The 16,868-nt window shown below is 39.1% G+C and overlaps 2 protein-coding genes across 2 annotated transcripts; one reads left to right on the top strand and one right to left on the bottom strand.

The window, feature by feature from the left end:
* The first annotated feature begins 12,695 nt into the window (after nt 1-12,695).
* On the top strand, nt 12,696-13,905 carry LOC110699640. The gene is made up of 2 exons (XM_021877151.1): nt 12,696-13,097; nt 13,186-13,905. Exons 1-2 carry the CDS (start codon nt 12,842-12,844, stop codon nt 13,800-13,802), a joined length of 873 nt encoding a protein of 290 aa, XP_021732843.1. The 5' UTR covers nt 12,696-12,841; the 3' UTR covers nt 13,803-13,905.
* A 71-nt stretch (nt 13,906-13,976) lies between these two features.
* On the bottom strand, nt 13,977-14,966 carry LOC110699639. Its single transcript, XM_021877150.1, has 3 exons — nt 14,741-14,966; nt 14,245-14,661; nt 13,977-14,160 (listed from the first exon to the last, which is right to left on the bottom strand). The coding sequence occupies exons 1-3, from the start codon at nt 14,753-14,755 to the stop codon at nt 14,020-14,022; spliced, it is 573 nt and encodes a 190-aa protein (XP_021732842.1). The 5' UTR covers nt 14,756-14,966; the 3' UTR covers nt 13,977-14,019.
* Nucleotides 14,967-16,868: the final 1,902 nt, after the last annotated feature.

Below are 16,868 nucleotides of genomic sequence, written 5' to 3'. Positions count from 1 at the left end.
AGAACCCGGAAGGAGGTGGAGGGATTTCATGACTGTTTGAACACTTTAAATCTCCGTGACCTTGGATATGTGGGTCAATGGTATACTTGGGAACGGGGTAACACTGTGGAGACTCGAGTGTGGGAAAGATTAGATCGGTTTCTGGCCTCTCAAACTTGGTGGGACTTATATCCAAATGCCTTTGTTAAGAATATCCTTCGCTATAAATCTGATCACTCTGCAATTGTGTTGAACACGGAGGTCTGAAAAGAAAAAAGAAGAAGGGAAAAAGAAGTTTCAAGTTTGAGACTAGTTGCCTTCTTGATGACACTTGTGAGCTTGTAATAAGGAAGGCTTGGTCAGATTCTTGTGGGCTGCCTATCTTTGATAAAGTTGCTGCAGCTGGTCGTAAACTAGTAGAGTGGAGTAGAAAAAAATTTAATGACCTTGGTAGCCAAATAGAAGAGACCGAAGCTCTTCTTCGTACAGCCCAACAGAAACCAATTACCAGAGCCAGTTGTGAGGAGTGTGCTTTACTAGAAGGGAAATTGGATGATTTAAATGATAAATGCGAGGCTTATTGGTATATTTGATCGAGAGTATCGGAGGTGAAGGACGTTGATCGCAATACGAGCTACTTCCATCATAAGGCATCACAGAGAAGAAAGAAAAATCGCATTGATGGCCTTTATGATGAAAGTGGTTACTAGAAGTCGGAGGAGGGGGAAATTTTGCAGATTATTTCAGATTACTACAAGAACATTTTTTTCTTCTAGTAACCGGCCGTCTCATGAAGACCTGTAAGAAGTCCTTCGTTTGATAAATACGATTATCTCAGGGAGATAAACAGTATACTTCTTTGTCCTTTCTCCAGGGAGGAAATCTTTGCGGCTCTTCAACAAATGCATCCCTGAAAAGCTTCAGGCCCTGATGGTATGCACACTAGGTTTTATCAACGGTTTTGGCATATAGTTGGTGATGATGTTTTTAATTTTGTTAGTACTATTCTACATGGAAACCTCTCCCCTAGAAGTGTAAATAATACTAAAATTGTGTTGATTCCGAAAGTTAATTCCCCAACTAAGATGACAGAATTTCGACCCATAGCTTTGTGTAATATCTTGTATAAATTAGTCTTTAAGGCGATTGTTATTAGATTGAAGAGTATTCTCCCCAACATTGTAACGGAGAATCAGAGTGCTTTTGTGCCAGGAAGGTTAATTACGGATAATTCTCTTATTGCCCTTGAAATTTTTCACACTATGAAGAAGAGAAATAAAGGGCATAGGGGTATTGTGGCTATGAAATTAGATATGAGCAAAGCATATGACAGTCGAATGGGGTTTTCTGAAAAAGCTGCTATTGACGATGGGGTTTGATGGGAGATGGGTCAATCTAATTAAGGACTGTGTCTCAACGGTGTCTTATTCATTCGTAATAAATGGGGTTATTTGTGGTTCGGTAGTTCCCGAAGGGGCCTTCGACAGGGAGACCCCTTATCTCCGTATCTTTTTATTCTGGTAGCCCATGAATTTTCAAGAATGATACATTACAGGGTACTAAAAAAGAGGATTCATGGAGCCCGGGCTAGCCGAAGTGGGCCCGAAATCTCACATCTTTTTGCATATGACAGCTTACTTTTTACTCGCGCCACCCGACAGGAATGCTCATCCATTGTTGATATTCTCAACCAATACGAAGCAGCTTCCGGGCACAAAATTAATTATGACAAGTTGGATCGGAGGTGTCTTTTAGTAGAGGGGTTACTGTCGCTTAAAGAGACGAGATTTTGGGGATTCTTAACATAAGAGTGGTGGACAAAAACGAAAAATATCTTGGCATCCCTACAATTGTCGGAAGATTAAAAAAGGCAGTATTTGGTGCACTGTTGGATAGAGTTTGGAAGAAACTTCAAGGGTGGAAAGAAAAATTTCTTTCTCGCGTCGGGAAAGAAATTTTACTCAAGTCTGTAATACAAGTCATTCCTACGTACCTCATGGGAGTGTATAAGTTACCAGTTTATGTCATTTAGAGTATCCATTCGGCCATGGCTAGATTTTGGTGGGGGTAAAAGGATTCACAAAGAAAGATCCATTATTGGAAGAGTTGGGAAGTCTGTTCTCCAAAGTGTGTTGGTGGGATGTGATTTAAGGTCCTAGAAGTGTTTAATGTAGCTTTGTTGGGACGTCAAGCATGGAGGCTAATTCGGTTTCCAGATTCTTTATTGGGCAAAGTTCTAAAGGCAAAATATTTCCCGAATACTTCTTTCCTTAGTGCTTCTTTGGGGCCGAACAGTAGCTTCTCTTGGAGAAGCATTTGGAACTCGAAGAGTCTTGTGATGGAGGGTATGATATGGAGGGTTGGGAATGGATCTTGTATTGAATTATGGTCTAAGCCTTGGCTTGCTAATGAACACGGCCAGTTTGTTATGAGTGAAGAGGTGGATAGTCTTTCGACAGTGCAAGATTTAATAGATCGTGAGAGAAGGGAGTAAGATCTTGAAATTATTGACAATTTTTTTGATGATCGTGACAAGAGATGTATCCTTTCAATTCCCTTGATAAGTAGCCATGATATTCTTGATGAGATCACATGGGCATTCACACAGGAGGGTGCTTACTCAATCAAGACAACTTACATAATCGGTAAAGGTTGCAATCTAGATGCTTTTCACAAGGCGTTTGTTGACATATGGAAGCTAAACGTGACACCAAAAGTGCGCCACTGTTTGTGGAGATTGTGCACTAACACACTGCCAGTTAGAGACCTCTTGCATATGCGTCATGTAATTGATTCAACAAGCTGCCTTTGGTGCCAGCCAGAGGGTGAGACTGCAACCCATGCTCTCTTCGAATGTGGGAGAGTTCGTGACTTATGGTCGTATTGTGAGTGTGAGGCCATGCTGATTGAGGAAGCTGGGGATAATATGTGTGACCTGGTCGAATGGGGTAAGTTAGACAAGATGGTGCGGCGAGGTGCTTTTTTAGCCGGGTGTATTTGGGGGGAACGCAGTAAAAAGGTTTTTGAAAACAAGATCACTCCAAACTCAGTGCTAGTGGATAGGGTGCGATGCTTGGTGGAAGAACAAGGCACATATGTAAAGAAGATTTATGTTAGACCTACTATGAGAAGTGCTACCAGCCCCAAGGTTTGGCATCCTCCCCCTACTGGCTATGTGAAACTCAATGTTGATGCATCGGTCTCAAGTGAAGGGATAATTGGTTTGGGAGTAGTGGCTAGAAATCACGAGGGCAAGGTCATCTTTGTTGCCACCAGAAGGATGCACGCATACGAGTTTCTAGAAATTACAGAGGCGAAAGCTCTTGCAATGGCTGCTCGTTTAGGCAAGAGGTAAGGGCTCAAGGATGTCATTTTGGAGACTGATTATTAAACTCTCACCAAGAAGCTTGATAAAGGAGTCGTGTTTCTCTCAAATTTAGACTCTATAATTAGTGATATTTTCTTTATATGTACTGCTTTTGATTCTATAAGTTGGTCCCATGTTAAGAGGGAGGGCAACTTTGTTGCTCACCGCCTTGCTAAGCTAGTTCCATTTGGGGTAGAACAAGTGTGGGAGAACTTTTGTCCACAAGAATTTACCCCTTATGTACTATTGGATAATCTCGTTTCTTGATTAATGCTAGCTTGCTTTCCTCAAAAAATAATAATAATAATAAAGTATTATATATTATATATCATATTAACAGTATCATGTTATTTCGTAGTTATTTTAGTACAGTGAGCTTTGTGTGTGGCTTGTCACATGGTGTGGTCGCTTGTAAAATAACAAAGTAACTCCTATAACAACAATAACATTTATATGAGTTACTCATAGACACCCTTTCTATGAATGATTAAGTCATTCTTCCCCACGGAGAAAAAAAAAAAAAACCCTTCTATAACACTAACCGAGTAACCCTTGTAATAGTAGTAATAAGCTTCTACGTCACACTAGCATTGTTGGTCTTGGTGGAGCCTTTGAAGATTCGTTGAATCTATTTAATAGAATTATGGAGTCTGACATTTTGTGTAATCGTAGTGGGGTCGCTGCCCCTAAACTCATGAAGAAATTAGCATATATATATTTCGTTCACAAAGGTTACCGTATCTGTAGAATCCACCTTTTTTTATCTCCTCAACATCACACCTCTGCTTGCCTTCATGCGATTCTTATATCGGATTTGGGATAGACGATGAATGCGAAGACTTACCGTTGTGTGTTGTGCTACTGGTTGGGTGTTCCTTTATTCTCTATATCGACACCAGGCCATGTTCTACTTGCTCTAGAGTTTTTGCGAGGGATATCTTCGGTGATCATGTGGTGTCATGTGCTGGTATTATGGGTATTAAACATCGACATAATGTTGTTCGGAATACCCTTGTTGATGTTTGTTACCGATCTGGGATTTCAACAAGGAAAGAGGTGGACATTGGGCATTTACGTTAATTTTTGCCAAATATGAGCTTAAATTAGATCCTTAAAGCATCAAAATGACCCCCCAAACCTTACCCGATCATTTTTTATGGTTAAAAAATGACGATACGCTAATCGAGATATTTTTCGTCACACAAAAGGGGGCATTTATGTTATTGTATTGCCAATGCTATGCTTAATTTGAATCCATAAAAGGGTCAAAATGACCCCCAAAACTTTACCCGAACAATTTTTGTCACGAAAATCGAGAAAAATATGTTACTTTATTAATTAAAATAAATGATTAAAATGAATCAATCATATCATGACACGTGTCATGATTTAATCCTAATGACTAACGGAATTAACAACATTCTGTGAATTTTTTAAAAGCTCGATGACATTTGGTGAATTTGTTTTATGACATTTGGTGAATTTTTATAAAAATCAGTGGCATTTGGTGAAATAGCCGTTATGATGGAGGACCTTCGTAACTCTGCGTACGCCCCTGATGACATCTTGAATGGTATGACATGACTCTCCTTTGTGTGGGTGTATACCACCAAAATCATGTTTTAGCTGACAATTGCTGGTTGATTTACTATTGCCTAATTTACTACTGGCTGAGTCTCTACATTGACTCCCTAGCTAAGTCTCTACAGATTGACTCTTTGGCTGAGCCAATAAGTGCAATGACTCCAACTGCCAAATAATAATAATAATAATAATAATAATAATAATAATAATAATAATAATAAGTGCAATGACTTCTGTCTGGTTACAAGCGGTCCCGATATCAGGTTTGGGTCAGACTATGAATGGTAAGACTTACCGTTGTGTTCTTTGCTACCAGTTGGGTGTTCCCTTGTTCTCCGTTTCAACACCTTGTTCTGCTTGCTCAAGGGTTTTCGATGGGGATATTTTTGGGGATCATGCAGTGTCTTGTGCTGGGATGGTGGGTATTAAATATCGGCACAACGTTGTTCGTGATACCCTTGTTGATATTTGTTTCTGCTCAGGGATTTCTGCAAGGAAGGAGGTCAATGTTGGGTTGACTGGAGGGAACGACGGGGCTTTTCGACCAGCAGATGTGTTGCTTTACTCTTGGGATAGAGGCCTAGATGTATGTGTTGACTTGACGGGGTCTTCTCCATTGACACAATCTGGGTTGTCTGACTTCGTTCCTGGTCGTGTTGTGTCGGCTGCGGCTCAGCGGAAGCGAGACAAGTATGGGGCGCGTTGCAGGGCTATTGGCTATGGTTTTCTTCCGTTCTCCTTTTCTTCATTGGGGGAATTAGAGAAGGATGTTGTTGCGTTGCTGAAGCGGGTTCAGGCGTTCTCTAGGACTCAGGATATTGGTGCTCGTGCGGCTACTCACATCTTCAACAGGATTGGGTTCGCTATACCTAGAGGGTGGGGGCCCAGATTGTATCTCGGCTTCCCACTAATTTCTTGTAAATCATTTGACTTTGTAGATTTTTGTTATAATAATAATAATAATAATAATAATAATAATAATAATAATAATAATAATAACGAATTTCAAACCACTTCAGGTAAAATTAAACAAAAAAAATAGAATAAAATCGAAAAAATACTCATAGCTAAATTGGAACAAAATAGAACAAATTATATTAATATTATTTATAAATTAACAAATAATGTAAATTCTGCATATTATTTTTGTCATAATTTGACAATTCAATCTTTAACATCATCATAATTTGGTACCTTAGTTTCAAATATTTGGAGATTGATATTAGGTTAATCAATGTCATACAATAATTTTTTTTTTAACTATGACATGTGATTCGTACAGTTTACGGAGTTTTAATTTTTGGTTGTTTAGTTTAACCTTATTTCTTTCTTGACGGATTCCAAACAACACTCTTAAATACTCCTATTCTTTCATTATTCAAAGAGTACTTAGAGTAGTATTTACTTATTTTTCTCTTCATACTACTTTGCTTTCATTATTCTAGTTTAACTTGCATCAATTGAGTATGAATTCAGAATTCGGAATTCTGATGAGAATCACAAAAATAGTTTAACTCAAAAGGTTTGAAAGAGAAAGAGAGAAGTAAGTATACCTTATTCTTCCTCTTTAAATATTTTAAATCAAAAAATTGAAAATATGATGCATCCTTTGTCCTTTTATTTTCTAATACATATAACTTAAGTATATTATAAAATAAATATAGTTTCTTCAATTTAGAAATATATGATAGTGTTATGAAATATTGTGTGGATGCCCATTATACTCCTTGTATGTTGTATCATTCCAGAATATTCTAGATAGATCTAGGGTTTATATTCTTATCCAACCAAACCCTAATTATATTGTATATATATATATATATATATATATATATATATATATATATATATATATATATATATATATATATATATATATATATATATATTATATATATATATATATATATATATATATATATATATATATATATATATATATATATATATATATATATATATATATATATATATATATATATATATATATATATATAGAGGAAGGCTCATGTAAGAACCCTCCTCTATATAAGAACCCAATCTTATATAAGAACCAATCTCAGCCCTTTATTAGTTTTGATCTAACCACCTAAAATGATCCTTTAGTAATGGCATTTCTGTAATTTTGAAAAGTTTACATTTAAAACATAGAAAAAAATTTAGAATATGGGAAAAATTTTAGAACATAAGCAGAAAAAATTTAGAACATACAAAAAAAATTTAGAACATAAGCAAAAAAAATTTAGAACATAAAAAAAATAATTTAGAACATAAGTTGAAAAAATAATTTGATTTATTTTCATGTTTTACTATTAAGTTATTATTGTTTACTTTCGAATTTTTTTTTTTTTTTTATAGAGATAACCTATGTAGGAATCGAACCTACATCCTCTATGCATTTGCATAGTGCTCTACCAATTGAGCTAATAGGTTTTAGGCCTTTTAGCATATGTTCTTCTTTTTTTTCATTTACCGTAAATGTTCATAAGTTTTTTGCTAATACTTTAGTTTTTCAAAAGTTTTTTTGCTAATACTTTAATTTTTTTTTTCTGCCAATGCCTTTTTATATGTTCTAAATTATTTTCCTATCATCTAAACTTTTTTTATCCATTACTTAAAAATTGTCTGTCTATGCTTTGAATTTTCCATATATTTCTGAAAATTTTCACCATATGTTCTAAACTTTTTCTATCTATAATCTTAGAACTTCTCACCCTATTTTCTAAACTTTTATCCTATATACTAAATTTTTTCACTCTATGTTCAAAACTTTTTCCTATTCTAAACTTTTTCTGATGTACTAAATTTTTTCGCCCTATGCTCTAAACTTTTTTTTCCTATGTTCTAAATTTTTTTCACCCTATGTTCTAAATATTTTCACCCTATGTTCTAAACTTTTTGACTATGTTCTAAACTTTTTTTTCATATTCGACATTTTTTATCTATGTTCTATATTTTTACCTATGTTCTAAAAGTTTTCATCTATGTTCTAAATTTTCTGTCTAAGCTCTAAATATATGTTCTGAATTATTTTCATATGTTCTAAATTTTTTCACCATATGTTCTAAACTTATGTTCTAAATTTTCTTTTATGTTCTAAATTATTTTTCCTATTTTCTACACCTTTTCTTAAGTTCTAATTTTTTTTTCCCTATATTATAAATTTTTTAAAATTTTTTGCACTTATGTTCTAATCTTTTTTCCCTATGTTCTAAAATTCTTATGTTCTAAATTTTTTTGTTGTGTTCTAAACTTTTTTTTTTCTATGTTCTAAACTTTTATCCTATGTTCTAACCTCGATCTTATACCCATATTGAAAACTTTTATACCTATGTTCTAAATTTTTCTCTAATAATCAAAATAAAATGTTCTAAAATTTTGACTATGTTCTACTCCGTAAATTTTTTCCCCTATGTTCTAAATTTTTCTTCCTATGTTCTAAACATTTTTTTCTATGTTCTAAATTTTTCATATGTTCTAAATTTTTTACTTATGTTCTAATCTTTTTTTGTTCTAAATCTATATTATTCTAAATTTATAATAAGATTAGTTTTCTTCACTTTTCGTGCACTACTACTCTTGCAATAACTAAGCAAAATTTGTGGCTTAATCAACCAAGCTATCTAGTTTAATTCCAATATATGATAATTAGTTAAAATGACATGGAATCAAGAATAAAGATACCCAACTACATATATAAATAACAGCATCCAATTAGTCGGTCATCAACTCATCATGGCTCCACATATATATATACCCAACAATCAAATTCAAATAATCTCAAAAAATTAGTAAGCCAAATTACCAAGCTAATACAAATACTAGCATTCTCTTTAGAAAACGCAAACAATATGAGCAGATATGAGTACGAGTATAAACAAGAGACGACTATTCTATGCCACAACTCACAGCCACCCCAACACCACAAGCAGTCGCGGACCACCAAATCACCATTCAGTAGCACCCCACGCTGCTCCTAACCACCGCACCACCATTACTCACCCTCGATCTCCACCTTCACTCACTAAAAATGACGCCAAAAAGAAAAAAAATCGAAAAAATGGGCTGAAATTATCTAACAATCAAGAGCAGCGGTGAAATTACCCCATATTGCTGAAATTCGAAACTAAAATCGCTAAAATTCGAACATTAAAATCGCTGAAATTCCAGCCCTAAAATCACTGAGTTTGAACCCTATAATCGCCAAAAATTAACGAAAATCAAATCAGAATAGAATTCGAACTGAATAATAGGACTTAATAATCGTACCCAAAAAAATCGAATAGAAATCGCAAGATGAAATCAAAAAATCGAAAGCAACAAAACAATTAAAAAAAAATGGAACAAAAATCACACAGAAATCTAAAAATTGAAGTCGAAATTAAGAAAAAATTGAACATCATGCGAAATTTGAATAAAATCTAAAAAAAATGTACTTGATTTGAACAATTTAAGTTGGTTATGCGAAATTCATGCGAAATTTGAAGAAAATACTTCAATAAGTTCAATTTACAGGATTTGAGGAGAGAGAAAGTAAAGAGGATTGAAAATTTGAGGAGAGAGTAGATTTTGGACGGTTGGGGGAGGGTTTTTGGTTTTAATCCTGACCGCTCATCCTAATATAATTCTACGAATGAGATTGGTTCTTATATAATTAAGGTTCTTATATAAAGAGGGGTTCTTACCGGATCCCTCCCCTATATATATATATATATATATATATATATATATATATATATATATATATATATATACCCCCGTCATATGGAATTGAAATATACTGATCGATTCTCTCACAATCTCTATCATGTTTCTCCTTATTTTATAACACGTTCTCACCACTATAACTCTACCTAGTGGTTCACCACGATGCGGTAATTATCAGTTTGGTCCACCACAACACGGTAATTATCAGTTTGGTCCACACAACATTAGGATAAGTATTTATCGTTTTATTTACTTATTTTACTAACAATCTAAAAGATGATTTATTGATTTCAAATATATGATTTTTGATATGTCGAATTTATAATGATTTTATTTGGAGCAAATTCATGTTGTGCATATGATTGATATCGTTGAAATTGGTGATGGAATTTATTTGTGGCTATCACTTACGGTGAGAAGGGATGTAATTTGTTTCGCCGTATACATTTTATTCAAATAGATAGATCGTTAGGTGGGTTTATTGTTGGGCCTTCATCTTTAGTTAATTTAAGAGCACATGTATTCTAATTTCTTTTATTTAATGTGTTCTGTTATGCATGGAGGTTGTGCCGCTTAATTAGATGTCGATCGAGTACTCTAATTCTTTTATGGCTTTATGCTAATTTCGAGTAGTTAATGTTTACTCGTTAATTTCATGCTCTATACAATATTTTAATTTTAATTGCTAATGGAAAATATATTGTTATATGCACTCTTGCAAGTATAATAATGATTTGCAATCTTATACGCTAATATGATGGAATGTTAACAATCTTGTATTTTCTCCATTGTTATTTTATTGTAACATTTATTTGGATTTTCTTGTTTTCGGTGATCGTATGTCTTATAGACTTTGCTTTATTTGCACATGATTTTGTCTAATATATTTGATCTTCCTCCAATTACTAATTAAAAAAAAAGGGTGTTCTATAAGTGTCTAAAGAAGGATGAGGATTATATATGGGACTTGTTATTCATCGCCCGCAAATCTCTACATAAAGCCCACATTTTATAATTTTTTGACAAATTTGCCCTTTTTATAATTTTAACGGAAGATAAATTTTTCGCACTAAAAAAATGTGGAGCAGCACCGGATCGCCGAGGATCACCGGAGAATCGCCGTCGTCATCGGAAAACGAGGTTCGTAACGCATCGTAAGGACGAAATGGTGGCTGGCGCCTAGCCAAAAGGCCATGCCGTGGTTGTGGCGCCTAGCCAGGACGCCGCCACCGTGGTCACGGCGCCTGGTGGAGAAGCCTCGACCATAGTAGTGGCGCGTGGCCAGGACGCCGTAGCCACGGCCAAGGCGCCTGGCCAGGACGCCGCCACCATGGCGGCGGCGTCCTGACCAGGCGCCCCGGCCGTGGCTCCGGCGTCCTGGCCAGGCGCCAGTAGGGGAATATTTTTTTTTTTTATTTTTTTTTTATTTTTTAATTTAATCCCCTTTTTTTTTTTGTTTGTTTTTGTTAATTTAATCTTAATGTAATTATATTTATACGTTATATGTTATTGTTACAGGATTATGGTGGAGACGGAAATGATTACAGTGGGATTTTTGTACATGATGGCCTGTTCGAAGATGCTCAACAAGCGATTGATTGGGCAAAACAGGTTGCAATTAGATCAGGCTTTTGTTTAGTAGTAGCAACTCATAAATCTCAACGGGATGGTAGAATGGATCGCATTTTGAGATGCGACCGTTATCGCAAAAGAGAAGAACGAGATTTCAGTAAAGCGATTCGGTTTGACTCAAAGCGGAAAGGTTGTGGGTGTCAGTTCCGAGTTAAGGTTCGACAACATCAAAGGCGTGACGGTTGGGAAGTGAAGGGTTACGGCAAATGGGGATATCACAACCATGAGCTGATAGCATACAAAGTGGGGCATCGGCAGTTAAGCGGCCTAAGTCCAGCTGCGAAACTAGTTGTAAAAGAAATGAGTGATGCTCAAGTGAAGCCCGCTAAAATATTAGCGTCTGTGTTAGAGAAATTCCCCGAAGACCAGCCAAACCGAAGACACATCTACAACGTCAGACAGAAATTGAGGTTTGAACGGTCAGAGGGAAGGAACCCTATACAGCAGCTTCTGCACCAGGCACAAGCACGTGGTTACCTTTACTGGTTTGAATCTGACGAAGACACATCGGAGGTAACTCATTTGTTCCTTGTCCATCCTGATTGTGCTGATATGATTTCGTCTTGGCCATCTGTGATTTTGATCGATTCAACGTACAAGACAAACAAGTACAAGTTCCCACTGGTTGAGATGGTTGGGATGGCTCCAACGAACCAGAACTTTCTGATTGGTTATGCAGTCATGAAGGATGAGACGGCTGCGAGTTACCGTTGGGTGTTGGAAAAGTTGAGAAACTACATCGGCCCAAATGTACAGCCATCGGCCATCGTAAGTGATTGTGAGGGAGGTCTTTTTGCCCCTATAGCGGAGCTGTTTCCGGAGTCGAGCCATTTACTGTGCACATGGCACATCAACAACTGCGTGAAAGTCAAAGCCTACAATCTTTTCAACAAGAATTTAGTAACAGCAGAGACATTGGTAAATGGTAAGTGGCGGAAGATCATGCAAGCTACCACAGAGGCAGAGTACGATCGAGCCTTGGAAAACTTCAAGGATGCGTACAAGTGGTGCCCGCCAATCGTAGACTATGTGATGCATCAGTGGGTACCTCAGAGGGAAAAGTTTGTCAAATATTGGACGAACCAAGTTCTTCATTTTGGGAACACTACGACATGCAGAGTCGAGAGCGCTCATAGAGCTTTGAAGGACTGGATTGATTCTTCCACGGCTGCTCTGGATACACTGTTCGAGAGAATAAACAAGGCTATTGATACTCAGAGGAACGGCATCAAGAACTATCTCGAGGACTCCAGACGACGACATGGCATGTTGTATGGCCATTTCATATTTAAGATTCTCCACGGTCGTGTGTCACACCACTGTTTGGGGTTGATTCTGAGCGAGTATACCAGGATGAGGGAGTTGGGCGATGAAGTGGCTATTCGGTGCGGATGTGCTATATCAATGACTCATGGATTACCTTGTGCATGCACCATTCACCGCGTAATTACGCAAGACAGGGCGTCGTTACATGTCGATCAGGTTCATCCATTCTGGCGGACGCTCGTTATCGGAGAGCATGCTGTTCCGCATACGGTTCACCGTGAACAGGAGGAGTTGGAGCAGTTTCAGATGATGTTTGACCAAGTGTCCTCCAGTCACCCTTCGATCATTCGTAGTGCTACACACATACTTCATGACATGTTCAATACATCGTGTTTGGATACCGAGGAACCGGAAGGGGTCGAGCGACCTAGGGGTCGACAACCACGGCGGAACAAGAGTGCGTTTGAGTACATTCGCGGTCGTGGCCGTGGCCGTGGCCGTGGTCGTACATCCTCATCAAGTGGCAGCCAATCATCGTCGTCGGTGAATATGCCCGGCACCGGTAAGACATTCGACTTCAATTTCTTTTGTTGACTATTTGATTAGTTTACTGTTGACTTGTTTATTGTGTTTATTGATGTGTGTAACAGGGAGAATGGACATTGAACATTTTCCATATAAGGACAGGATCCCTAATATCATGATGCCATTCTTGGACGGGTGGAATGATGTCATTGCAGATGGTAACTGCGGATTTCGGGTTGTGGCGGATGTGTTTCAAATGGGTGAAGACAACTACGGTTTAGTGCGGCAGTTGATGTACAGTGAAATCGCATCAAACCGAGATGTGTATGGCCATGTGTACGGCGAGGACTTGGATAGGTCTCTGCAGCGTATCCGGTGGGGAGGGGGACCTTGCGGTCAAAATCATTGGTTCGATGCGCCACTTGATCTCTTTGCCGTTGCAAACATCTACAAGTGTGCAGTCATGCATTTCGGCCTTGGTTTACATAGTCGAGCCTATTATCCATGTACAACGGTTCTGCCCTGGTGTTCGCGCGAGACCGTCACCAGACCGGTAAGGGACGTTGCTATTGGATTTCTTGGGCCGTCATACAGACATTTTATCCGATTAGACATGTCACCCGATTTTCCGGTCCCAAATATCATACCGAAGTGGTATGAAATTCGTAGAGCAAGCGTGGAGGGTTGGGATGCTTTGTACCATGCTCGCGTGCAACAGTGGAACAATTTAATTGCCATGTAGTTTTTGTTGATGTACACCTACCTTTTACTATGAGGCCTTGTATTGTCAATACTATGTCATTTCTATGTGTTCATTTTTAAAAGATAATGTTTCATTTTAAAAACTAACAACAATAATTTCAAATATTACAAATTAAAAAGATAATATTGAATTTTAAAAACTAAGAACAATAATTTCAAATATTACAAACTAAAAAGATAATGTCTAATTTCAAATATCAGTAATCCCTCTGTGACGCCCACTGCCACTGCTCAAGGGTCCGTTCCAGATCGTCAATAACAGCTCTGCCTGATGCACTCGTCATGCAGTCCCTTTCCTCAAAAAGTCGGTGTCCCAACTGCATAATCTTGCCCATCCACTACACAAAACAAAAAACATGAAACGACGTATTATACATATATATATTAAAATAAGAGAACAACAAATAAAAGATGAGACGTACCGCATAAGAGGCAGTGGCAGGTGGCACATCGTCATCATCTGCGTCGTCGATGTCTTTGATCAACCTCGGGTGCGAGTGCCGGATGTACCATTCCATGTAGTGCTGGTCACACATGGCAGTCACCCCACTTGGCGGCCGCTGCAGCTCCGCCGTCCATAGGCGGGCAACCATCGGAAACTGCTCCCACATGGATATCATGTTTGACGGCCATTGGACGACGTACTCCTTCGACGACGCAGATCGTACCGCCTTACTGGGCCATGCCGGTGGAGGTGGGACAACTTGGACAAATCCAAGCTGGCGAAGACAGCGCTGCGGCATGTACGCCTCTACGATCTCGCGATACTGAATCAGTCCAGTGTAGAGGGTCCTGGGTACCCTATTACTAGGGTTCTGGCCGAAAGGCATCCAGTTCACCTGCACATTATTTAAAATCAGTAACAGTCATAAAATAAAGCATCAGATTGTAAAAGTAGAAATAATTTAATCACTGTACCTCTAAGGGGGACATCCTGTCAAGCGATAACCGTATGGAGCGCAGGCGGTCAACGGACTTCTTCTCGACACGCGGACTCCACGCACAGGCACGTGGCTGGCCATCACCAATGGGAACCGGGTCGCGGTGTGGTCGAAACGCAGGAAAATACTCGTATATCCAGGTCTGTAACAACGTCAGACATCCAGTGATACCTGCTGCATCAGCCCGGCTCGAGAATCCTAACTGGCGATACAGATACGCCAGCGTAGCCGACCCCCAAGAAAACTGGCCTACTCTGTCGGGCTCACACGCGTCAACTATGTCGCGTGGCCTGAGCTTGTTCCCGCTCTTATCCGGAAACAAGGTACACCCGAGAAGAAGAAAAACATATGCAGCCAGCTGTGTGTCCTGCGTCCTACGTGCCGTAGGGTGCAAACATCGCTGCAAGACGGCTGCGATCTTAACGCCGCCGTGATCCCACACACCAAGTGCCGATGTGTACAGCGCAGCCCTATCCACCGCCAACAGCTCCGCTAGTAAATCTGCCTGATCCGCATCAGTGACGACAGATGCTCGGTTTCCCTCCACGGGAATCCCAAGGATGGCCTCGACGTCATGCAACATGATCGTCATCTCACCGAACGGAAGGTGGAACGAGTTCGTATCCGGCTGCCATCGCTCAACGAAAGCCGTGATCAGCGTCCAGTCAATCCTGTCGTGCATGGTGGCAGGAAGGTGACTCACTCTAGTGGCCCTCAATCGCCCGACCATCTCGCTCTCCTCCGGCCAAGCATCAGCCCAGCTACACAAAAACCTACAAGTCTTTTCCCGGGTTTGGCATTTCAAAATGCCTGTATCCAAAGCCCTCTCCTGGTCCTCCCAAATACGGGTAGCGATGTGTCCTAAAAAGCTAGGAATCACACTCCCGTCTATAGGTCCCCCGGCCACCTCACCCCTCACCATCCAAGAATCATTAACGGCCCTCGACCGTTTTCTGCTACCCGCAGACACAGTGGACGCAGATGATATGCCAGATCTACTAACAAACCTACCATCTCGACCCTTACGCACATCTACCCTATGCGTCTCATACGTATCATCAAGCCTCTGACTGAATGGACCGTAATCATCATATGGTCCACTCTGATCGTCGACATCCTCATCTGCATCATCCTCGTCCTCGACCTCCTCCTCCTCGACCTCCTCCTCCTCCTCCTCATCATCATCATCATCATCTTGATCGTCCGCAGAACAGTGCACCCGTTCTCTGCGGGCCGAGGCCGAAATACCACGGGATCTAACGTGTCTGGGCCCCGAGCTCTCCATTGAGTAGATCGTACTCCTCACGACGTCAATACTCTTCCCCGCACCAGGTCTAAATTGCGATGCCTAACTCCAAGTAAATAACGAAACATAATAACGAAAACAAATTAAAAAAAGTCGAAAATAAACACAAAAGCAAATAAACAAGTCACGGAAATAAAATTATAAACATAAAAAATATAAAATTAAAACAAATAAAAAAACAAAATTTAAAAAAAAAAAGATAAAAAAAAAAGGGAACATACAATTTAAAAAAAAGAAAAACAAATTTTTTTAAAAAAAAAAAAAAAAAAAATCGAAAATAAAATTTAAAATTAAAAAAAACAAAAAAAAAAATTTAAAAAAAAAAAAAAGAACGAGGCGCCTAGGCAAGACGCCCGTACGGTGGTGGCGGCGCCTAGCCCAGACGCCACTACCACGGCCGTGGCGCCTAGCCTCTGCGCCGCCGCCGTGGTAGTGGCGTCTGGGCTAGGCGCCGCCACCACCGTACGGGCGTCTTGCCTAGGCGCTTCCTCCGTGGTGGTGGCGTCTCGCCTTGGCGCCCCACCGTCGCCGGAGGTTTTTTTTTTTAAAAAAAAATTACAAAAATTAAAAAAATTACCTTCTGGCCGGCAAACCGCCTTCCGCCCACCGCCGGTGCCGCCACTTCCTTGCCGGGCCGCCTCGACATAGCTCTGGAAATAATTTAGAGAGAGAAAGTGGAAGTAGAGAGTAGAGAGAGAAATTGTGTGTTTTTTAGTATGAGGGCAAAAGTGTCATTTCACTCTTATTTTGTGGGCTTTATGTAGGAATTTGCGGGCGATGTTTAACAGTTCACTTATAT

This window comes from Chenopodium quinoa, unplaced genomic scaffold (genome assembly GCF_001683475.1).
Source record: "Chenopodium quinoa cultivar QQ74 unplaced genomic scaffold, ASM168347v1, whole genome shotgun sequence".
Taxonomy (NCBI): Eukaryota; Viridiplantae; Streptophyta; class Magnoliopsida; order Caryophyllales; family Amaranthaceae; genus Chenopodium; species Chenopodium quinoa.
The sequence above is the reverse complement of the archived record's forward strand: the minus strand, read 5'-3'. Positions and strand labels throughout refer to the sequence as shown.

Bases quoted from the DNA above. Each gene is read 5' to 3' on its own strand.
- LOC110699639 (XM_021877150.1), bottom strand. The intron at 14,161-14,244 runs GTACGTCTCATC...TGTTTTGTGTAG, and splicing joins CTGCCACTGCCTCTTATGCG to TGGATGGGCAAGATTATGCA.
- LOC110699640 (XM_021877151.1), top strand. From the start codon at position 12,842: ATGATGTTTGACCAAGTGTCCTCCAGTCACCCTTCGATCATTCGTAGT. The intron at 13,098-13,185 runs GTAAGACATTCG...TGTGTGTAACAG, and splicing joins GGTGAATATGCCCGGCACCG to GGAGAATGGACATTGAACAT.